Source organism: Sminthopsis crassicaudata, chromosome 2 (genome assembly GCF_048593235.1).
Source record: "Sminthopsis crassicaudata isolate SCR6 chromosome 2, ASM4859323v1, whole genome shotgun sequence".
NCBI classification, from domain to species: Eukaryota; Metazoa; Chordata; class Mammalia; order Dasyuromorphia; family Dasyuridae; genus Sminthopsis; species Sminthopsis crassicaudata.
The window spans coordinates 529,453,822-529,479,567 of NC_133618.1; the positions used below are offsets into that span (position 1 = coordinate 529,453,822).

The 25,746-nt window shown below is 35.6% G+C and overlaps 1 protein-coding gene across 4 annotated transcripts in view; it reads left to right on the forward strand.

The window, feature by feature from the left end:
- CGNL1 (cingulin like 1) overlaps positions 1 to 25,746 on the forward strand; it is a 194,198-nt gene that overhangs the window by 37,514 nt on the left and 130,938 nt on the right. For all 4 annotated transcript variants that reach the window (XM_074294622.1, XM_074294621.1, XM_074294619.1 and 1 more), the window contains one exon: positions 23,724 to 25,353. In XM_074294622.1, coding sequence (XP_074150723.1) covers positions 23,734 to 25,353 — 1,620 coding nt within the window. In that variant the 5' untranslated portion in view covers positions 23,724 to 23,733. The remainder of the gene's footprint in view (positions 1 to 23,723; positions 25,354 to 25,746) is intronic.

Consider the following 25,746-nt stretch of genomic DNA (forward strand, 5'->3'; position numbering starts at 1 on the left):
CCTCCTAATCAGGTGTTTACACTGGAAACAAAATAATCTCAGGATAATATAATCAGGGGATTCTTAGAATCCCCTCTAATAAGAGGAAGGACTGAATGATTCCTCATACCAACCCTAATTATTATCACATGCTGGGGAAAACAAAACAAAGGACTCATTGCTGGCCTGTATTTTCTATTTTATACACTTGAAGCATCTTTGTCACTCATAGTGGCCCTCCAAATATGCCCAACACTAGAGAGTCCTTACATATTTTAATAATATGTCTAATTTCCTAAAAGCACCTCCATATCCAGCTCCATGTTATGTTACGCTTGTATGAGCTATTAACTAGCCCTGACTTCCAACTTGTGAATCCACATTAAAAATAATGTATAGTCTTGATTCAGATCATATGCTTTCTGTGGGTGCACTAGAATCTGATCTGACAGCTGAAGACCAAGCAAGCAGTTAAATAGAGAACTTTGTCATAGCCTGTTCTCAATCATGTGAGTAAAATTAGAATAATGATGCCTTGTTACCCAACAAGTTAATAAAGTTACTATGTAGTGTTTTTCAAACTCAGTGTTCTACTTAAATACAACTGACTATAGATATTGGCTGAAATGCCTCTGGAAGACTGATTATGAGCCATCAGTGAAACTTGGAATAGAATCTGGCAAAACTGCTTTTAAGATATTTTCTTATAAATGCTACCATGAAACTGTGGCACCTTCAATAGCCTTAGGTTAATTTAGATGTATTAAAATAATAAAAATTCTATTACTTCTCAGGTAAAGAGAGCAATTCATTAAATAAGATTTGTATCTCAAGTTGCAGTTTTGTATATCCTAGTCACACTGAATATCAGATAGTGGTAGGAACTTTCACTTTCCCTAGTTCATTTTCTTCCTGCCCTGGAATGTTTCAGTTCACTTTATCTATCTGTGCATGAATGTGATACCTTTGGATAATGATGTCATTATTATAGTATAAAAGTGGTAGAGATTAATTATTAGTGGGTAAGAGATTCTTTTCTGTCTGCTCCAGGAAGGACCAAATATTCCTTAATGGAAATTGCAATAGATCCAATGGGAACCCAAGTTTTCAGAGAATAAGTAGGTTATGGAAAGATTTAATTAATTAGATCCTGGGAACAGGAGCACCACAATTCAGTATCCTATGTATATTATGGCATTTTCACTTTTTCTTGTAATAAAGAACTGGAAGCAAAATAATGGTCTATTCATTGAGGACTGAATAATTAAGCTGTGGTATATGAATATAGTATACTGTAAGAAATAGTGAATGAGAAATACATATAAGCAAGGAGGAATAAGACTTGAAGTGTGATGAAGTAAGCAAAACTAGGAAAACGATGTATTTGATTTGGTTGTTTGGTCATTTCATAGTCATGTCTTACTCTTCATGACTTCATTTGGGGTTTTCTTGGCAAAGATACTAGAGTGGTTTGCCATTTTCTTTTTCAACTTTTTGAAATCAGGAAGCTGAATCTTTTTGACTTCAGGGCTGACCCTCTATCCACTCTACCACCTGGCTGCTCCTAGTTGTACATGTATATAACAACATAAATGGGGGGAAAATGACAAAAATCAGAACTAGATTTCATTGTAAATTCAGTGCAAAAATTTCCTGTAAATGCTATGAAATGCTATGACCAAGCTTGGGCCAAAGGAAGAGTTAAATATGAAACTTCACTTTTCTTCTTCCTTTAAAAAAGTAAGAGACAGACATTGAACACTGCATGTAATGGTGGATGTGGTTGATGTATCATTTGGTTTTGTTAAGTTAATTCCTTCCAGCATTCCTCCTTTCTCTTACATTTTGTAGTCTTTGTTATAAAAGGATGGCTTTCTGAGACATGGGGAGAAGTATACTGGGAAATAGCATGATATAATATCCAAACTTCACAGTTGTTGCCACTCTAACAATAGTTGTCATCTGGGATTGAAGGAATTGTACCTTTTAAAGATTGTTTTTGCAAATTGCCTGCCATGGTAACACAGATACATCCTGGGTTTATTCATTAAGTATAAATCTGATTCTTTTGTTGATCATTTTCCATGTTGGCCTTTGCAGCACCTTTAAGAGACTATATCTAGACTTTGTGCATTTCCTGGAGCCTTGTACTAGAAATACTTGCCATTCTCTCCCTTTTCTTCTTTGTCTTTAGTGAGAAATTCATCAAAGACATGGTTCCTTCATCTTCATATTTTTCCTATAAAAGCAGACAACCATTTCAGCTATGCTGAATGAATCAGTGCTATGTAAATGAAATTGTGACTTCAGTCTGGCCTCAATTTCCTCGTATGTAAAATACAGGGTTGAACTAGATGATCTCCAGACTCTAAAGGCTTAAAAATTGATTGTGAATGAATGAATCCCTGGCAACCTTGCATAAATACAATTTCTTTTTAGTTGAATATATAATAACCATCAATATTTTCCTTTACACCAAATTAAATTAAATTTATGTTATTTTTCCTTGCCTTTGGGTCTATCGCTGATTCCATCTTTTTGCTCATTTTTCACTGCTTCCCTTCTTGCCCTCAATTTCCTTCACTGAAAACTTGCCTTTCTTTGCTTCTGCTGCTTTAATTTCACATATGTGCTGATATATGTCCAGAACAGCCTTCCATTTATATCTGAAAAAAAGAATTACTTCTGGAGGGGTTATTTGTGGATTCTTAGAGTTATTGATTTATGAGGTAGAGCATACAGGGTTAGATGACCATTTCTGATCTATTTATTTTTTCAGGCACCCATGGATAGGTTGTTTGCACTATTACTGCTTTTCTTCCCCTTCCTTACTCCCCCTCCCCCAAGCACTTTATATGCTGTATTGTAATGCTGTATTTCAATGTTGAGTCAGGGATGGCATTGCTATTTTATTTTGGCCTGATAATAAGAAACTTCAGGTTAGGTATCAAAGTTAAAGAATAATGTTTTAACATTCAATTAATTAGAACACCAAAATGAAAAAGTTTTGGGTTTTATTGCTGAAACATAGACTAATAGAGTGTAAGGGATAGACCAGACCTTCTTGATCATTTCTATCAACTTCGTTTGTTTGATTGATAAGTACTTGAAAACCCAGAGAGACCAAGTTGCTAAAGGTCATACAGTTGGATTTCTGACTTGAATTGAGATTTCAAATCTAGTCCTTTTCCCATTATACCAGCTGCTTCTCTATCTATATTCCCTTGTGATTCTTTCCCCCTCCCCCAAAAACACACACCTTTTCCAATTTTCAAGCATTTTCAAATTTCAAGCATCTACTCTTTTGCTTTTGGGGGAAGCTATCTGCAGATCATAAATTAGCACCTCTTAGATCACATCAACACTCCTCTCTATTTGTACTGCTTTCTGAGCATGTAGCTGTGAGGTTAAGCTAATTATGCCTGGGGCCCTGAAGGATTTTTACCTTGCCCCTGGTGACTTTTTGGTGAGAGGCTTTTTTCCCTTCCCCTGGGGTCTGACAAGGATATGATGAAGGATATCAGCATTTCTATCTAGTTTGGCTGCCCCACAAACTAGAGGTGTGCTGTAGATAAAACATGACTGATGGCCCAGATGTGGTCTTAGGCCATTCTTATTTGTATGATTGCTTGGGTGGCTTCTATAAGAAGTCTGGAAATTGGGAAATGACATTTCTCTTCCTCTATCCCTTCAGCCATGACCAGGAATGCTACTTACCATGAGCCAAATTAGAAAAAGCTCATGGTGGAGCATAGTCACTAGAGGCAGCATGTGTTAGTGGAGGCAGAAAGATGGCTTGCTGACCTCTCTGATGCTTGTGAAATGTCACCTGGGCTGGTCATTTAATTTCTTCATTCCCTTTACTATCTTTCTGAAGCTAGGAAGTACTGAAAGCTGGCTAATCTGCTCCTGTGGGAGGAGTTCATACACCCAGGAATTCCTCACATTGCACTGATAAAACCACTGGTCATGATAAAAAAAAAAAAAAATTGTAACTTTTTCTGACATTAGTGTAGTCTTTGTCAGTTTTGATCACCTTTGATAATTTCTTCTCTCCAGATTTTCATGATACTATACATTCCTGGTTTACCTCTTGCTTATCGGACCACTCATCTCTCTTGTTGGATCTTGATCTTCATCTTGTACTTAATAATGGGGATTTTCTTGCTTTCTGTCCTTTACTACTTAGTGATCTCATCTGCTTCTATTGTTTCACTTATCCTATCTTTGCAAATGATTTTCATATCTACTTGTCCAGCCCTAATCTTTCTCTTGAACTTCAGTCTTGCATTTCCAACTGACTTTTATACTTTGAAACTGGTTGTTCTGTAGACAAATTAAACCTCAATATGTCCAAAACTGAACTCTTTGTCTTTCCTCTTCCCTGGGAGTGAAGACAATATCTATTGAGGGTATCTCTTTCCCTCTTGGTCTCCCTGGTCAAAATCAAAGTGTCATCCTCAACTCTCCTCATCCTCTATATACAATCTCTGGTTAAATCCTGTTGTTTCCACTTTTGTAATATCTCTTTTATGTGATCTTCTCCTAACACTTCTACCAGTTTGGTACAGGTCCTCATTGTTCCTTGATTATTGCCAATAGCTTGCTGGTTCATTTCCTTGCCTCCAGATTCTTACTATTCCAGTCCATCATTCAGTAAACTCTAGGGAACAGACAAAACTCTGTTTTCTCTCTGTTTGCCCATCTTTCCAATTTTTTGGTACCTTGTTCCTTCCATGTGTCTTTGATTCACTGACTGACCTCCTAACTGTTCCTTGCAAACAATGCCTCAGTTCCCACTCCACACTTTTCATAGTCTTTCCCCTGCTTATATTATGCTCCCTCCTTGAATCTATGTCCTGGCTTCACTGGGTTCTTTCAGATTTCACCTCCAAACTACCTTCTACAAGAAGTCTTTCCCAGTCCTTCTTAATTTTAGTGACTTCCCTTTAAGAGTATGACCAATTTATCTTGTCTAAATCTTGTTTTATATGTTTGTTTGTATATTGTCTTCCACATTAGACTGTGAGCTCCTTGAAAGTAGGGTTTTTTTGTTTTGTTTGCCTTTCTTTTTATTTTTAGTGGTTAGTACAATGCCTGATATTTAGTAGGTGCTTAATAAACTCTTTTTAATCTCTTTTTAATCCTTACAAAAATGTTAGTTAGTATTATTAATACCATTTAATAGAAGAAAGAAACTGGGTTTAGATAGGATTAGTGATTCATCTAAAGATGCGCAATTAACATGTGGTGGAATCAGGATTTAAATACAGTTTTCTCAAGACCAGGACTCGATCCCTATTGCTGGCTAACACTGGGTTGGTTTGGACTATTAGATGGCACAATTCTTTTTTTGGAACTGTGGTCTCACTTCTCAGCTGAGGTGGTGCCCTGGGGCAATTATATCCAAAAGAAAGGCTAGATGAAACTGTTGGGGTGGGGTTAGAAGGACCTTTTACTAATTCCCAAGATTTTAGCTTTCCCTGCTTCTCTGCAATGGTTTTGTTTTAATCATATTTAGGGATGGGAGCTTGCTTGTTAAGGGATTTTTGAATCTGTGAGGCATGACCTTTTGCCTGGGCTTGTCTACAACATGTCTAATTAGAACATATTGGGCCAAAACAGTCTGAATAGAAAACAGGAATGATTTGGGAATTTGAATTCTAACTTCACAGATTATTGGAGTAGGAAAGGACTTTAGAGATTATCTTCTTCTTTGGCTTTTTTTTTTTTTTTTTTTTTTTTTAGTTGAAATCTCCTGATTTAGAGCAAACATGACCTTTTTTCTTCTCCCCTAAACTCCCTCTTTCCAAGATTGAACTCTTTGAAGGGGGGTGAGAAAGTTTTAAAATTTCTCAATATTGCTATTTCTTGGGCTGTTTTTTTCCCCCTCAGGATGCTAAGATAAGTACTTTTAGTTTCTGTAGGCAATGTATCACATATTACTCTCCTCACATAATACATGGAAGTCAGTTGTTATTTCTGTGGATAAAGCAGCCTGAACTGTGAGGGAAGTCTATGGAACCTAACCCTATAGAAGACTTTGGTTTTATTTTTTTTAACCAATTAACCATTAGGAAGGGATTTCCTTTCATTGTCCTTCTCTGGTTTCTTCCTTTTCCTCTTTTCAGTTATTTTTTTTAATCCTTTTCTACTGTTTGAAGATTTTTCATGATCACATTTTGGCACCTGACCTGATAGGAATGACCTGCTTTCTTACCCTCATTTAAAGAGAGTAGTAAGCAATATGAATTTAATCAAGACTTACTTGATTAGGAGGAAGGAACCTATATACATTTGAGAAGTGGTACTGCCGATTCAATTCAATCTGGCAAACATGTTAAATGCATACTACCCACAAGGGGTAAGGTTAGATGTTGGGAATTATTGAACTAAAAATTTTTTTTTAAATAGCCCCTTCCCTCAAACTGTAGAATATATTCTTTAGAGGAAGATGGTTTATGGCACAGACATTTATAAATATAAGGTAATTTACTGTAGGACAATGAAGACCAATAACAGAAAGAAGGGGATGGGTATGTGGAAGGAAGCACTATCGGAGTTGACATTTGAGGCAGCAGAAGGATTCTAGGAGGCTAGTGCCTTTGAGGAATGCAGGGAATGGCTATTCCTGTGACTGGAGTCTAGAGATATTTGTCTCTTGGAACACAGATGGCTTGTATTGCATGGTTGTTTGGATAATGTTTACCATTTTAGACAGTGAGCTCCTTGAGGGTACAACTACTTTTTGCCTCTTTTTGTATCTCTAGTACTTAGCTCAGTGCCTGGCACATAATAGAAGTCTAATGCAAATTGACTGATTGGCTGGTGGTGCTGGGTGAAAGTCCCAGAGGGTTCACTTAGAGTGTCCAGGGCCATTCAGGATCAGCTTCACAGTCTCATCCTTGGCCAGGAGGTAAGATGAGGAATATCCAAAAGGCTTCCCCACTTACTCAGTTTCAAGTATTTGGGGAACTCTGCAGTATCTTTGGATCTCTGAAAGATGTGAGTTTGCTCTGGTGTAGGTATAGGACCAGTAAGGACTCTTACTGGGTGGGAAGAATGCAAAAGTATTTAAGTCCTCACTATGTGCCATATCCAGGTGGTAACAGAAGGGAATTTTGGTTTGAGGAGTCACAAGGAAGGGGAATCCCTGGACAAGTCTTTTCCAGAGACAGTGTTTAGTGTTGACCTCTTTTCTGTGCCTAGAGCAAAAGGTGGAAATTGGGGTGGGGGCTATAGGACAGGTAAGATGCCAAGGTGGCTGGTTGGGGGCACGAGAAACATGAACTAGGACAGAGGTAGGTAAATTTTTGCTTTATTTACAACTCACCAAGCAGGATGGTTCAGCCCTAGGATGTGAGTTTAACTTCACATTAATAGCGTGGATTCAACAAGTCTGGTACAGAAGATAATGGTTCAGATAAGGAGAAGCAGGCAGCTGTGACAGGACAGATGGCAAGCTGGGAAATAGAATAATATGAACTTATTTTAATATCTTTTATAAACTGAAATTCCTATGAGGAGCACTCCTATAAGAGAACCCAGAAACAGTTCTATTTCACTGTTTTCCCTTCTATCTGCCATTCTTTTTAACTTGTTAGCTATCCAACCTCAATGTGTTCGGATTCAACATAGGGTCAATGTCAGGAGGTTAATATTTTACATGGCAGGAAGTGAGGGTAGATTCAATGTTCACTTTTAGTGGAAAGCAGTTACAGAACAGCCAGTGTTGAAATGGTCTATTACCATAGAAAGAGGGAGGGAAGTAAGGACCCAATTTTAATAGTTGGCATAGGTGAAGAAAAAAAAAGAGAAATGCTATAGGGGTACACCTTCGTGTATTTGAACCAGAGGAAATGATTGTGTTAGTAGAGCAGGAGAAGTGATTGTGGAGTGGGAAAAAGTGGAAGCAGTCTCAGATGTTTCAAAAGTAATGTTAGAAACCAAGGATCTGGGATATAGGTAGTTGTAGCTTTCTCATTTAGATGGGAGAAAGAGGAAGTGAGTTTTAAGCTCTTAAAGCTTGTCTATTTGTCTACCATCTATCATCTCTCTATCCATCTTTCCATCCTTCTCTCTTTCTATCAAGCTACCACTCCTCATTATTGGGAATAGTGGGGCTAAGCTGACTATCAATATAGGACACCTTGCTATATGTAAGTGTGGGTCAGTGATAAATGTGAGTTGGTATGCTAATTTTGAATCAGAGTTTCTGGGAATCAGTAGCTTAATAGTTGTGACAATGTGACAAATCATTTTATCTTTCTGAATCCCACTTTCATCTTTTGTATAGTGGGACTGATGCCATTAACTTCTCCACAGTTAGACAGTTAACACTTTTGAGTTATCATTACTTTTATAGAGTGCAAAGGCAGAGATTAGATAGTTAATTTTTTACCTTTCGCTTTGCATTTCCATTTTCTAGCACATTGTCTACCTGACTGCCATATACTTTGGTGCTTTGCCCCCAGAAAGGTGCCTTACCATATAGTAATCACACAATGTTGAATTGCATTGAGAAGGAGGACATACTGAAAACTGAACTGAAATTTTTAGAACACAGTTCAGACAGGATTTAAAGGTTCAATTAGGAACATTCATTTATGTATTAGAAAAGTAGCTGTGATTTAAAGGTTTAAAACCTAAGCCTAATTTGTCAAGAAAGAGTCCACAAAAAGGTCTGAAATTGCTGACTTAATTGTGTCTAGAAAATGCATCTTAAACTACATTTATAGGAATTAACAAGAAGAATACAGTGAAGATGTCTTCCACATGGCATGAGAGTGGATTTAGAATGGCCCTTGATAAAAACATTTTGCTCTTTATCACATTCAATTCCTAGTTTTCCTTCTAGTAAGCTTTCAGTAAAGTAGGGATAGATTTTGAAGAATATCTTGTTACTTGAAATTATACAAATAGAAACTTTCAGTCTATAAGTTTATAAACTTATCTTTATGATTTACATGTTATACATTTTATATAAAATGTAAACTATGACTATTACCTTATAGCATGAAAAACCCTAAATATAAATTAAAAGAATGAATAGCTTTCTTCACTCTTTATTTAGAAATGAGAGAGGGACTATTAGAAGGCAGAGGGAAGCCTGCCTTAAGTTATGGGTGTTTTTTTTTTTTTTTTCCCAAAAAATAGATTTTTAAAAAACTTTTTATTTAATGCCTAGATTAATCCTTGTATTCTCTTTCCCTTCCTTAATGAAGATTAAAAAAAAAAAAAAAACAGAAACAAAAATCAGCAGAACTGATCAATCAAAAAAAAAATTTGACCTTATATATGCAGTGTCTCACATTACTTTCCAAGATGAAGAGATGACTGTCTTTCTTTTCTGTCCCTCACTATTTAATTTAAATGTTCTCTAAAATGGGTGGCTATGTGGTAATTTTGCTAGCACATAAAGAAATGAAAGATAGTCTATACACAAAACTTCCACATCCTAGAGAGGTTTGTTGAAGGATATTTTACAGCCTGACAGAGCTTCAGTGATTGAACACCAAAAGATGCAAATGCTGCTGATTTGTCTTTCTGACATAACTAGGAAGTCTGTTTCTTATTTTGGTTTGTAGATCAACTTGAACAATAACCATCTGGGCTATGTAGTGCCAGCCTTTCCATACAAATTTATGAGACTTAGTTGCCCAAAAAATAGCTTCTCCATTTTTCTTTTGCATACAGAATAAGTTTTATGTCACACAAGTTGGGTAATGATGCAATAATGTTTTGGCTTCCCTGGAAATTTTAGGGTAGGGAGATAACATGTTATTTCTGATCCCAAATCAATACTTTGGCATCATTGAGGATTATAATTGGATGAGGGGGTAAAGATGAAAGAAGAGGAAGAATTACCTGTCGTAGGGTTCTGCTGTCTTGTGGCTGATGGTGCAGATTTATAATTTGCCACATAAAGATGGGGACCTCTGCTCTTTTGGCCTTGGTTAAGGTCTATGAAACATAATCAGAATTTTTCCAGAGCTGGGATATTAAATCACATCTCTATTATTCTCCTTGTTGCTATTAATTTTAGACCTGAAATAAATGAATGATTTAATTTTTATCAGTCCTATGCCAGTCTTTAGGCTAGTGCTTATGTATGTACAACAAGAAGCTAAGTTTCATTTAAACTGTATTTTTGCTCACTATTTCATATATCAGGATGTCTTGCATCTGTTAGAGGTATATTAGATATGTCGGCAGGCTACAATAGACTCCATATTAGAGAGAATGTAGCAAGATACCCAACATATCTTCAAAGATAATGTGAATATTTAGGAATCTGTTCCTTTGTTTAAAAAAATGGTCACAGTAGAGAGAGAAAATTCCAAAGATACTTTTGAGTTATTTGGTTTCTCATTAAAATGTAAATACTTCAATGTCATTAATATATTATCGTAATTATTTATTAGCTATTAAGATTATAATACTTGGGAATGAAATTAAGTTGTGTCTCAATGGCTGTCATACAGAATTTATTCAACATTGGAATACAGTTATAATAGGAATGTATTGGATAAGGAGAAAAATCTGGTGCTATCTATCAGATTGTCTGTGTTTGTCTATCTAGTTATCTATTTATCTTTTTATCTACCTACCTATTTATCTATCTATATTCAGTATTTCACACAGATTTTATGGGCACCTACAGAGATGTGCTTATTTGACATAAGGTATAATTGTAGCAGCATGGCAAGTAATTAGAAACAATTGGCCACATTTTATTAAAATCAAATTCAACAGGATTATAATAAAACACTCTCCTCTTTCTTCAGAATTCTTGAGTTTACTCCTAAGCTCAACTCAGTTTGAATTGTAAATGTTATATGTCTTTTGGCTCCCTAGGAAGGATGCTGCTTGAGAGCTTCCCCATGATTTACCACAACAGGAGGTGCTGAGTATATGCTTGTTGAATTGAATTTAACCTGCTGCAGTCTGAGAATTCCTTAGTTCTAGTGTTTTATTATTGGTACTTTGACCTTTCTGGAGTAATAGCAGAGCAATAGAGAGGAAGCCTGCAGTCTGTAGATTAAAACAAACTTTTAAAGTACTAGCTATGGATTGATAAGACACACCTACCTACCTGGTGGGTGAGGTTGGTGTAAAAAATGATAAAGAATGATTCTTTATTTAAAAAAAAAGTTTTATTGATGTCTTTTATTTAAAAAAAAAATACCGCCAATTTCGGATACATCCCTTCTCCAATACTGAACCTTCTTGTACTAAGAAATATTGTTGATAAAAAAAAAAACAACAACAATATATTGATCATGCTTCTAAGTGGCTCATAGTATGCATTTAATAAATGTTAGTAGACTGATTGTAGACATCTTATTCTGTATCAGTGGTCCCACCATTTTTTTTTTTTTTTTTTTTTTTTTTTTTTTTTACTAAAAGAAGAAATTGTTTTATCTTCGGTCCCTTAGCATAAAGATGGTTGACTTCATTCAGATTTTTTTTTTCCTTTTTTCCCCAAACAGATGTTTCAGGGTAGAGTGGAAACAAAAAACTTAATTTTTATGTCTGCAAAATAAAGGTTGTAAAGGGAGAGAACAGTTGGAATCCAACATCATGATGGATGGTCAGAAATATAGCAAGGAATCTTTTGGCTATGGTTAGATTAGATGACTATGAAAATATAACAATCCTTTGATCCTGTGAACTCCAAATCCCTCAGCTGCCTCAGTTTGTTCATCCATTCCCTAGTTTTTATTTGTTTTTTTAATAGTTTTATTTTGTTTTTGTATTTTGCTACCTTGAAGTAGGCAGCTCTTTTTGTAGTGTCAAAGAAATGGGTGGGTGGGTGGGAGAAGCCAAGATGAAAGGAATAATTTCATAAAATTATAAGAGTACTCCTATATACTGATGAAATGAGTGAAATGAGTAGAATCAGGAGAATAATTTTTTACAGTAACAACCATTTTGGAAAAAATAATCATTTTTGAAAGATTAAGATCTTTGATCAATGCAATAATCATTCATGAATACAGAGGACTAGTGATGAAGAATATTATCTACTTCCTGAGAGACAGATGATGATTTAAATATGCAGAATAAAACACATTTTTAGACATGGACAATATGGAAGTTATATTTTGCTTGCCTACTTTTACAAGTGGTTTTTTTCCCCTCTCAATTGGGGGAGGGTGGTGTTAAGAGGAAAAAAATGATTGATAATTGAAAAAAATTTAATTAAAAAAAAGTGCTACTATGAATATTTTATAGTATGTGGTATCTTTCTTTTTTCTGCTGTTGACCTTCTTGGGTTGCCTGGTTTTGAGATGACTAAGTCAAAAGGGATGAACAGTTTAGTGCTTTGCAATTCACTATCAATTCTTTATTAATATAGAGATTATGGCCTTCTCATACATTTTAATATGTATCTTAAGTATAAGATCCCATTAGTATAAAAGTCTTCCTACATGGTCCTGGAAGGAAAGCCTTATATTATAAAATTAGAGACAATAAATAGAGACCATTGTCATCAATCTTCATTTCCTTATTTTTTTTTAAACATGAATATTTCAGGATAAATGGAAAAATTGTCACCCAAGTAACAAAGAAAATTTTCTTATTATTTGATTTTGTTTCATAACTAGAATTATAATATGTTGAGAAAAGTACTTTAAAATATTCTAATAATAATAATGATATACAGCAGTGTGGAATACTAGCTAGAGAGGGCTAACTGTGACATTAGGAAGATCTGGGGCTCAAGTCTTAGCCTGATATTTTGCCAGGGTGACTCGGGGCAAGTCAATGACTCTTTCAGTATTCCATGTATCTCTTGAATGACTGTTTTAGAGAGTTGTCAGTCTGCCACTGGAGGAAAGTGTTCAGCAATAGGAATTTGTCTAGTAGATAAACTTTTTTTCATTCAATCAAACTACTATTTATGAAACATTTTGGTACTTACCAGCAGTAAGCTTGGTGATGGGGATATACAGAAATGGAAAATATTCTTCTTTGCTCCTAAGAAGCTTATATTCTATGAGCTTTTGTACATGGGACAATATACATACAGTAAGTATGTACGAAGTAATTTTTTTTTTTTTTAGAGGAAAATGAGCAATAACAGCTGGAGGAGTCTGGAAATGTTTGAGTAGAGCCAAGGAAAGAGCATTGCAGGCTTGAAGATGGTATGCCTTGTATTGTTTGGAGTAGAGTATGTAAAGGATGAGAAATATGTAATTAGGCCTGGAAAGATAGACTGGAGCCAGGTTGTTTGGAACTTTTAAATACCAGAAGAGTTTGTTTAACCATAAAGACAATAAAGGACTATTGAATCTTTTGTAGTAAGTGAGTGACACTATCAGAAGTATAGGTGATAAGAGTCTGAATTAGGGTGATTGTCCATGGAGAGAATTCCTTGGATTGGGAGAGAAATTTTCTTTTTTTATTTTAGTAATATTTTATTTTTCCAAATATATACAAAGATAGTTTTCACCATTCACCTTTGTTAAATTTTGTGTTTTAATTTTTTCTCCCTCTCTTCTCCCTGCCCCCAAGACAATAAACAATACAATATTGGTTAAACGTGGGCAATTGGGAGAGATATTTTAAAGGTGGAATTGATAACATTGGCTTGCTGATTAGATAATAGGGGACTGGAATTGGAACGTGTAAAAAGGGAAAAGAGCTATGGATGGTTCCTAGCTTTCCTTCTTTGATAGGAAGAATGGGGATATCCTCAAAACCAGTGTTTCTTGGACAGTGATGAAATCACAAGCCCAAACTCTCTCATAATATTAATAACATTCTTATTGATAATAATAACTAACATTTATATAATATTTAACTGTTTACAAAACATGTCACATGTATTACTTCATTTGAACACTTTAATAGCCTTATAGGATAGGTAGTGTTAATACCATTGATGCTCAATTTAGAAGTGAGGAATTTAGGACCAGAGAAATTGTAACTTGCCACACAGTTAGCTTCAGGATTAGTATTTGAATCCAGGTCTCCTTGAAACCAAGTCCAGGACTTTGTCCAATATATTTAGTCTTCATTCATTTTACAAGTATTTATTGAATACTTACTAAAAATAAGTAAATAAGTTTGAAATATATTTAATATTACTTAAAAAGAAAAAAATGTGATTCCATGTTTTCTACTTTAAAAAAAGTTACAAAAACATAATCTTTTAATAAACTTCTTTGTAAGCTTGCCAGGGAATCCCCTTTATCAATCATAACCTAGTCACTGAATCTCAGTCAGTTAACATTTATGCAAATGTGAGTTTGAAATTTTTGTAACATAATTTTTTATAATTTTGTGTATAATTGGACTTTTTCCCCTCTTGCCTTCTACTTCTTTAGGTTGGTTTTATATGATGCCATTTCTGACACAGCTTGATGCTTTAGTACATAGAATGTTTGGAGTCAGGAAGATCAGCATTCAAATCCAACTTTAGACATTTATTAGCTGTGTGATTCTGGGTAATTCACTTAAATCTCTATCTACCTCATTTTCATTGATGGTAAAATGGGGATTATAAGAACAACTGTCTTATAGGGTTGTTGTGAGAATTAAAATAATGTTTCTAAAGCTTCCTGGCATATAGTAGACACTATACAATACTTATTCCCTTCTCTATCTTCAAAGTCTAGAGATTTTTTGTTGTTGTTTTTTTTTTTTTTTCTTAGGCTTCTGGTTCATTTCAGTTCAACATATTTTTACTAAGAAAATTAAAATGAGATACAGTATCTGTCTCCAAAGAGTTCACTGTTTTTGAGGAGAAAACAAAACTATATGTCACAGTAGAATTCCAAAGATTGAGGAATAATCAAAGTAGGATAAATGATTTAAGAAGAGATCATTTATACTTGGGGTCATCAGGGAAAGTTTTTGCTGAAAAAGTTAAAGAAGTTAAGAGACATTTTCCAAAATGGAAGGTTTAACTCTGAAATCATTCTTTTAAAAAAAATCTTGTCTCCCTTTATTTTATTTTATTTTTTAAGTATAGTCCAGGGAATTAGAGCCTGGACATTAGTGAAATTCCAAGCTAGGGTGTGTCAAAAGCCAAAGATTCATTTCTGTTCCCTTTCAGAAAGTCTTTTCTTTTTCCGGCCCCTTTTTGTCATTTTAACCAGAGTCAGACCACGCAGATGGGAAATGTAGACATGATATTTTTCACTTTCTGGACTCCAAATATGGCTCAGAGACAGATCTTTTTTCTCTCTAACATGGCATAGTTACAAGGCAGAAATAGTGATAGATTTCTCTTAGTAAAAGTGTTTGTTGAGAACCTGTTGTGTGATTTGCAGTGTGTTAGGCAACCCTTTGGGATGCAAAATTTCTAAATTCATTCTCCTTCCTCTAACTGGGTAGAGATAATCACCCCAAATTTGACACTCAGGGGCTAAGCTAGGGACAGCTAAGTGACACAATAGAAGGAGTATATTGGGCTTTTAGTCCAGAAGGCCCAAGTTTAAATCCTGTCTCATCTACTCAGTTGTATCATTCCTGGGCTTCTCAGCTTCAGATTCCTCATCCCTAAAATGGGGCTAATAATAGCACCTATTTCCCAGAGTTTTATGAGGATCAAATGAGATAAAAGCTTTAAAGCACTTTGTAGACCTTAAAATCCTAAGTAAATGTTAGCTGTTATTATTAAAGAACAATTAAATAGTAAACATGTGTGATATTGATTGGGGGTAATTTAATTTTCAAAAGATATGCAAGGATAATTTTTCAGCATTGATCCTTGCAAACCTTGTGTTCCAATTCCCCCCCCCCCCTTCTCCCCACTCCCTTCCCTAGATAGCAAGTAATTCAATATATATGTTAAACATGGTAAAATATCTATTAAATCCAACATATGCATACATAATTATCTCAGCAGAGATTTCTGATGTAGAAAGGGGAGAGTGATGTGGACTGGCAGAACTGGATAGGGCTTCTTGAAGGAGGAGGTGAGATATGAACTGGGTCTTGAATGGAAAGATAGGATTGAGTCCAGTGAAGGGATGGGAGAAAAAGTATTCCCAGAGATTTTTCCTACTGTGAAAACAAAGGTTGAAGATAAAGCAAGGCTGGGAGCAGTGACAGGATATCTGAGCTTCTCCTGCGGTTTAGAAGCCAACAAAAGCACCTTGCAAAAGTTTCCTCCTTTGAGACTGCCTTGTATGGTAGTGTTGATGCCAGATATCATTTACAATGTGATCAAATAAAAGTGTGTGTGCCTTTCTCTTCCAATTCTAACATTATGTACTTCTCTTTTAGCGATGAACATGGTTGAAATTTGGAGAATGGGGAACTGATCTTGAAAGGCAGTCCTCAGAATTGATTGTAGTATGTCAGGGGCCTCAGATTTAGACAAATTAAAGGGAATGGGAGTCTGTGGTTGTTTTGTATGAGTTGCTGTTCTTGTTTAAAATAATCAATTCTTTCTGGGCCTTCTTGCTCTGAAATAGAGCCATATTGATCAAATGAAATTATATGTGAAAAGTACAAACTTTAGAGAACCACGTAAATGTTAGCTTTTATTATTATTATGGAAATGTACTTTTTACTGCATAGTAAAGATTTCCTCACTCATGCCTGTTTGTTCAAATATTTATTGAGCTCCTACTCTGTGTAAGTCACTGTATGAGGCAGGCTTTGGATTCTTAGAGAACTCTCAGGGTTAACTAGATTAATGAGTTATTTTGGAAGAGTGTAATGGTGGTTAATGCTGTTTTAATTAAATACTTTTTAAAAGTTCACTGCCTCATAAATATTTCAGTCAAATTTTGTCATTGACATTAGTTTTCTTCTGAACACAAATACACCTACAAAAAAATCTTCTGTCTTTTGTCCTTGCAGAGATCCAGACTCTCTATCAGCCTTCATTTCCCCTTTCCTATCTGTGACATAATTGTAGATAAGTTGATTCCCAGACATACATTTTATTTCCCACAGCCTCTGACACACAATCCTCACTATCAATGAACTTTATACACTCTAGTATACTAATAAACGGTCTCACAATTACAATAATTTCCCACCACCCACTTTTCTTTCCTTACAGTGTACTTTTCTTTTAAATACTCAATCCAGGTCTCAAATATGGTCAAGACCAGGTAGCATTCAGAATCAGAGTGAACTCTGATCACTGTAACTTTTGGTACTTTAGCCTTTCTGTTTCTTTTAGCATTTTCCTCATCTGTAAAATTAAAAGGTTGGGTTAGCTCACTTCTCATGTCCCTTCTAATTCTAAACCAGTGCCTTGTACATAGTCATTTAATAAATGTTTGAATGCCAGCAGACCATAAATTACACTAGTTCCTATGATCTTCCAGCTTCCTAGAATAGGTCACTAATAATAATTATTACCATTACCTTTTAAATTTTCTTATTGGGCTTCATATGATTATAGAAAATCTTCTAGTTTTCCTTCCCTTCAACTTTTGACTCTACAAAATTATCCTTTGTCTAATTCCCATTGCCCCATCAACTCTGAGAGTCATTGTTCTTATTAAGGTGTGACTACTACCCTAAAAGTCTTAGGCCTCTCAGGGTAATTTGCATTTTAATTTAGATTAAAGTTTTAAGTAAAAGCAATGGGAATGCTACCATGGGATGCATACATTCAGAAACCAGATCACAAGTGGAAGAAAATTTTGATGTATCTTGATAGTACCTAGGCATTCTGCCTTGATTTTAGGTCAGCTCTCCTCTGAGTGATCTGAGAAAATCAGATCTTTAAGGATCTGGGGTCTTGCTGTTACTCCAATGAAACAGAGTTACTCCAATGAAACAGAGCAGAGATATGGTAAAGGGAGGTTCTTTTAGGTCTTAGAAGGGATACTAAACAGTGAGTTGAACAGAAAAGGGGAATGTGGGAGATAAGTAGAAATATAAAGCATGTTTTATTTAGATTGTGAGAAACAGTGACAGTGGATGAAGAACTGTCTTTGACTAGAAAGATTTTCATTCAAGTCCTAACCCTGAGACATATGTGATGCTGGGCAAGTTACTTAAATTTTAAGTGTTTGAGGCAAACTTGCTAAGACTATAATAAATTGCAAAGGAGGCACCACTCTACATTGGTAGAAGAGAGATTCCTTACTTGGGACTGCCTTATAACAAATAAATCACAGGTCTATTCTCTATCCTTTATTCATATGACAGATATATTCAAGGGATTTACTTTTAAGTGTTTTAAAATTTGTTAAACATGAAGAGATAAGCTGCAGAATTTTGAGGAACAGAGCAATTTTTATTTATGTCAAACATTTTGCTTAAGAAACACAGACAAAAATTTGAGTGGAAGAAGCTAGCAAGAGCCAAAGGAAGTTTTCTGAATTTCTTGTCCTCTACAATGTCAAACAGATATTCCTTCAAATTAGGAGGACAGGAAACATATTTACTATCCTCTAAGGGGAAAAATGGAAGAAAAAGTACATAAGCAAGGAAGCACTTAATTTTTTTCTCCTGTAGTAATTCATTCCAGGGGCTAGAAATGTAACCTGTTTTTACATATAAGAGTATATATATGGTCTACTAGTTTTAGACTTTTGCATAAAATAATTATTGTGATCTGTTAGTACGTAATCTAATAGGTTTTCACCTGCTCTACAGATTTTAGAAATTATTTTAGGATCTAGAAACAATTTAGGAAGATCTTATTTTTAAACATTTTCCAACTAAATCCAGTTATTTCTTTTTTAGAGAAAAATTAAAAAAATGTTCAATTCATCATCTTTAAGAATTTAGGTCAAATGTAAAACTAGATTTGATAATTAATGGTGTAAATATTTTAATTTCATATTATGGTTCATTAAAGGCTTTAGAGAGTCAAAGAGACTGAAATGGCATGGGAGAGGCACATGTGAATGGAAGATGGACGCATTTGTGAGTTATATTTATTGGAAGAAAATGGCTGTTGCCTTGTCAATAACTATTTCTTCTAAGACCCTCACTCATTACATTGTAGACTAACCTTTTTGGTTTTTATGTTCAAACTTCAAATTTTGTTGGGTTGATTGTTTATATTGTATAATTCTAAATTACTGTACTTAAAGGAAGAACACTCTAGAAATTTTTTAGAAAACTTTAGTACTTCAGTGATTTCAGTTAGCTTTACCTGTAAGTTCTTGTATATTCAAAAGCTGCTATTAATTTAGCCAAGTTTGATGGACAGAATACTGAACCAGAGGGTCAAGAGACTTGGATTCAAATCCTGGTTTTGACATTTATTTTATTTTTGAAATGACTTTCCCTTTAGTTAAGCTTGTTAAAAAATTATTATTTGTTTATTTTTAAAGCTTTGACAATTACTGCTCTTGTGCTGTCGGACAAATAGGTTAAACATTCTGAACTATAGTTTTTTCATCTGTCACAGGCAATTGAATGAAATCAGGAATTCTTAATCTTTTTGTCATGTACCTATTCTCAGCATTATTATGCTTTAAAATGCATAGAAAACATAGGATCAGAGAGAGAGAGAGTGACAGACAGAGAGAGACAGAGAGACAGAGAGAAAGAGAGAGAGACAGAGAGAGAAAGAAAGAGAGAGAGAGAGACAGACAGACAGACAGAGAGAGACACAGAGAGAGACAGAGAGAGACAGAGAGAGAGAGAGAGGAGAGAGAGGAGAGAGAGAGACAGAGAGAGAGAGAGAGAGAGAGAGAAAGGAGAGAGAAAGAGAGAGAGGAGAGAGAGAGAGAGAGAGAGAGAGAGAGAGAGTGTGTGTGTGTGTGTGTGTGTGTGTGTGTGTGTGTGTGTGTGTGTGTGTGTGTGTGTGATTATGTCCTGATGAAGCCCTTTATAGGTGTCTTGACAATAGTGCAACAACCCAATCTCCTTTCTCCACTTCCACTACACCCCTTTCAAAAAAAAGCAAGAAAAGAATCTTTTTAGGTTTAATCAGGTTTCAGTTGCCTTATCAAATCTTTGCCTCTGAAAGAGATTGCTACAGTATCCAATCTGGGGGAGAAATTATTTTCTGGTTTGCAGCTCATTTTTCCTTACTTGCTGTTAGACTGAAGTGAAATTAGACTGAGTCTTAGATCTAGTTGGCTTTGGAGATTCCTGCCCTTGTGGTGTCTGTGGATCCTTGTAGTGAATAATTGAGTTTGGGGGCTTGGCCTGAGCTAAGGGACTTGGAATTGCATGATCATTGACAAAAAAAGTTACATAATCTCGTTTCCCATCTGTCAAATGGGAATAATAATACTTTGTACTCCTGACTTCTTATGGTTGTTCTATGTCCACGTGATTTATTATTGCTGTTTTTTAAAATAACTTTTAATGAAATTATTGATTAGATAGGAAGTTTGCCCCATTAACTTAGTTCACTTTGGTCTCTTGCCTGTTGCCATAGCATTGTTTCTTAAAGGGCTTAAATCAGTACGGTTATTTTAAATCCACATGATGCTTCTTGGTCTTTGAGATGGCTGGTGAGTATCTATATAATGCTTCACAGTGCTAAATGAAGAGGGAGCCAGAAAAATGCGAATAATCTGTTTACTCAGTTGTTAGTATGTAACACCCTCCAGAAAGGGTATGTTTCTGTCTGGCGCATGTTAACGGTTCTTCCCACAGAGTTGTTTTTGTCCGCATTCATTAGCACATTTGCTGATCTTGCTAAGTAAAGCAATTACTGTATTTTAACCATCTTTTCCAATAGGAAACACAGTGTTTATTGGCCAGATGTCGATGTGACACCCTGGCAAATTATCAGCTTTTACCGCATAATTATGTAAGGCACCAGTTGGGCGCTATCTCTTGAGTGAAGGTGTAGACATGGAGTGTGATGTGTTAGGATTTTAACTTGGGTTACTCTCTGAAATTAGAGAATAGCTTTCAGCAGATTTTATTAATGAATGTGCTGTTTATAGTCCTATCATAAGGAATAGTCTCAATTTGAGTTAAACCCTGCAGTAAAAATCTTACTTTTGTTGGCTATATGTTGACATGGAAGTTCTCAATAACTCTTCCTAAGGAACAGGTAGGACTGACTATACCTTCCTTTTCTCAAAATCCTTTTAGTAGCTCATTGCTGCTACAGCTGTGGTAAAATGCCAAAAAGTCTCTTTTACCTTTTATGTACAGAAACATAACCTTTCTGGAAGGTGTCACATACAAACAACTGAGTAAACAGATTATTCACATTTTTTCTGGCTCTCTTTAATTCTGAACTAGTCTAATTCCTGAAGAGCACTTTGAAGCATTATAAGGAAATTTAGCTGCCATCCAAAGACCAAGAAGCATCATGTGGATTTAAAATAGCCATACTGATTTAAGCTCTTTAAGAAACAAAATGCTGTGGCAACAGGCAAGAGACCAAAGTGAACTAAGTTAGTAGGGCAGACTTCCTATCTAACCACTGAGTTCATAAAAAGCTATTTTAAAAGAACAGTAATAACAAATCACATGGACATAGAACATAGTACATTTACAGAAACATTTTCCCCATAACCAGCATGTGAGGTTTGGAGTAACATTATTATTCCCATTTTACAGATGTGGAAACCAGATTATATGACTTTTTTTGTCAATGATCATGTATTTATTAAGTATGTACTGTAACTTATTTTTCTAGACTAATTTAACATTGTTCCTCTCAACAAATTTTGTATTTCAGCTAAAATAGTTGTTCTCCAAAGTGGGTGTTCTATTTCTCACTTGTGTGTGTTTGCATAGCTTATTCCTCATTCTTTGAATGCAAGACTTGCTCATGGTAACCTCATAGGATCCTTCACTTTTTTCAAGGCTCAGTTCTGGCATTCTTCCTATATTAACATCTTCTTACTTTCCTGTGCTTCACTCCTCCCCTGCCCCAACCCCCATTATTAGTGGTTTCTTCTTCCTCAGATTGCCTTGTATTTGTTTTTTTTTTTTTGTACATATTACATCTTTCAGGAGAATGCGAGTTCCTTAACTGTTTCATCTCTGTCTTTGTATCCTCATCACCTAACTCAATTCCTTGTATATAGTAGCCCATTAATATTTGTTCAATGTAGCCGTACCAGCTTTTACCAAGTTGGAAAACTATTAAGTTTGGTCATAAGAATAGGCTATATTTTTATTTCTTGAGAACCAACTAAATAATATTAAATATCTTTTTGGTCATATGTGCTCCTGAAGTCAGAATAGTCTGTAGGAGTGGTACTATTATTTTCATGAATGAAATCATGAACCTCTTGAAGAATTGAAGATGATTTTGCAACATCACTAAGAATTATGATTCTGGAAAAACAATAACTAGAGTTGACCTTTCATTTAAAACACTGACAAGTTAATGAAATTCAAGACTAAAATTTCTTACAGGCTTCTATGATGGTAATAAATACAACCACAAAATAATTATCATAAGAGTTGTAATATGATAATCACATAGATGGTCCAATTAAATTTTATAAGAAATTGGAGAATGGACAGATTGTTCCATTAACTGGGTGATCAGGAAAGATTTCATGGAAAAGGTGGCATCAGAGCTGAGTTGTGGAAGAGAACATCTTCAAAAGCCAGAAGGACAGTCCTACTTTTCTACTCTGAAAAATGACCACAGCAGCACCCACCTTACTGGATTACTGTGAGGATCAAATGAGATAATACATTTATCCCTTCCACATCCCAGATGTTAGGGAAGAATTACTTCCATGATTTGGAAAATCTATGCAATATTTTTTGGCCCTCCCTTTGTACCAGAGAAATCTGAATTATTGTGATATAAAATATAAAATGTTTTCTATTACATAATACTATACATTTGTTTTATGCATTTCTGAGTTTCCTAATTTTTTTCTGTCATCTGCTAGCTTTTGACTATTGTCTTGGCTTCCACAAAACTCTCCATTTTCCCTTCCCCCTAAATTGCCATTTAATTTCTTATCCTGACCTGCAATATGTTGAAATTGTGATGGAGGAAGTTGTAATTGTGGAAGGGATAGTAACTTTATGTAAAATATTTTGCAAATAAGTCTTTAAGTTTTATTTACATAAATCTTAACTATAGAAATATAAGGGACATCACTTGAGCATTATATATTTTCCCTTTTGTATATATCTCTTCTAATTTTCTGTATTTTGAGAACAAAATTAAGAAAACTTTAACCTATATAAACAGTTTAGTGAAAGTCAGAATCATGCACAAAGTCATAGAAGTGAAAAAATGGAGGACTAGATCTGGAAATAAATAGTTCAGTTTGACTGGTACATAAATCTTGTAAAGGGTTGTATGATATAATGCCTGGAAATTAGAATCAAGTTATTGAAATTCCTGATTTCTAGGGGATGTGAGTAAACTGTATTTTATTTAGAAGCCATGAGGAATCCCACTGAAAGATTTTAACAAATCTCTATGACATGAGGTTTATCATGGCAGTGATCAGAAGGATACATACAATGGAAAGAGGAAGAAATTAGAGATAAATTGGGGAGGAGGCTATTATAATAATCTAGGAGAAGAAGCAGAAAGTAAAAAGGAGAGGGTAGATGATGATGTTTGATATTTCTTAGAAAGAATCCAATTCTGTCACCTGAATAGATATTAAGGGTGAAGACTCAAAAGTAATTGAATTATGAGTCTTGGAAAAGATCAGAGATGCTTTCAGCAGAAACTGAGAGGTTAGAGGGAGGAGGACAAGAGGAGCTCTGTTTTAGATGTGTGCAGTTTGAAGTATCAGTTGAATATCTGGGTGGAGGTATCAAGTAGAGAGATCCTATTTGAAGGGCGAAGTTTTATCTCATTTAAAGACTAATTTTTTTCCCTATTTCCTTTTTTTTTTTTTTAATAGCTGAAACATTATGGAGCTGTATTTTGGAGAATATAAGCATGTGCAGCAGGAGTATGGAGTACATCTTAGGCTTGAAAGTGATGAGACCAAAAAATCAAGGCTTTCTCAGAATGCCAAGACAGGATCTTATGGTGTCAGTATTAGAGTACAAGGAATTGATGGCCATCCATACATTGTACTGAATAATACAGAGAGATGTTTGGCAGGCATTCCTTTTGCAGAAAATGGGCCGTCATTTACGCCTCCAACAGTCAGCGACCTGCCTTTACATTCCAATGTTGATCCCCGACTGGAAGAGAAAGCCAGCGAAGAAATAAGGTTTCCAGAAAACCCATATGGACAACCCACTGCATTTAGAAGTCTAAAGTCAGCCAGTCTATATGAAGGTAAAAATGGGCTTCTTGACCACAAAGATAGTTCACTAAAATCATCTAATATGTTGAACTTTCAGAGACACCCTGAACTTTTGCAGCCTTATAATCCTGAAAAGAACGAATTGAATTTAGAGACTCATCGATCTCATGAGCGCAATTGGACCAAAACACTTACAGATGAAACTAAAAATGACAAACGTTCACGAACTTGCTTTTCTAAACCTGCTACTTCTCAACCAGCTAGCATGGCTCCAGGAGACATGTCAAAATGCAATGTGACAGCCATTCGTTTGTGCAGCTCAATTATGATAGATGATCCCAAGAAGCAGGCATCGGTGTGTCTGAATGTTCAGAGCTGTGGCAATGAGGGGTTGCCAGCTGAACCTTCTGCACCCACAGAGAAACCCCTTACTGCCAATCACTCTGATACTCACCAGGAAAACAAAAAAAGTCGGCCAGATGTTCTTCCCTTTCGCCGACAAGATTCTGCTGGCCCTGTGTTGGATGGTTACAGGTCACGGAGATCCTCCTCCTCATCAGCCACCCCTACTTCAGCCAACTCTCTGTACAAATTTCTACTGGATGACCAGGATTATGCCATCCATGCTGACAATGTGAATCGTCATGAAAATAGAAGGTACATCCCCTTCATGCCAGGAACAGGCCGGGATATTGACACAGGATCTATTGCAGGTGTAGATCAATTAATTGAAAAATTTGACCAGAAAGTTGCCTCTCAGAGAAGAGGGAGATCTGGGAAACGGAACAGAATTCATCCAGATGATCGCAAGAGATCCAGAAGCGTAGATAGTGCCTTTCCTTTTGGTCTACAGGGAGACTCCGAATACTTAGATGAATTTAGCCGAAACTTGGGCAAATCAAATGAACATCTCCTCAGACCATCTCAAGTTTGGCAGCAGAAACCTCTCTCACGAGATCGTCGCCTGCTTTCTGGTGGGAAACATCCCGCGATAGGGCAGACCTCTGGGAAACAGCAGGAGCTAGGTCAGGATGCTCCTGATGGTCAGCCCAAACTGTTGCAGTTCCATAATGCTGGCAAAAGTCATGAGAATAAAGTTAACAAAGATAGTGGGTTAATGAGACCCTCCACACTTATAACCCAGAATAAAAAGGAGGAAGAAATAAAAACAGCAACGGCCACTGTGTTGTTACAGAATCAGGCTGCGGCCACATCACCTGATTCAGGAACAAAGAAAATCTCCATCAAGACACTCTCCTCTGCTACACACACTCAGGTAATTCATATGTGTCAAATGGCTTCAGTGACAGTGATGGGGCAATGAGCACTGAGGCAAAGGACTTGGGCTTAGATGCCATCACATCCCTCCTAATTCTGTCCCTATGATCTTTTATGGGAAAGGGGAGTCAATAAAATAGGTATAAAATTAAGCATATTTTGACTTAAAAAATATTAGCCCTGCTTGAAATATATCCAAAAATATAGTCCCATAATCAGCACTACCTGTATTACACATAAATATAGTGGTTAAAATATGTAATCTTATGTAGAGCAGGGATAAATAATATTTTTTTTTTTTTTTTTTTTGGTGGAGGCAATTGGGGTTAAGTGACTTGCCGGGGGTCACACAGCCATGAAGTGTTAAGTGTCTGAGGCCAACTAGTTGGCC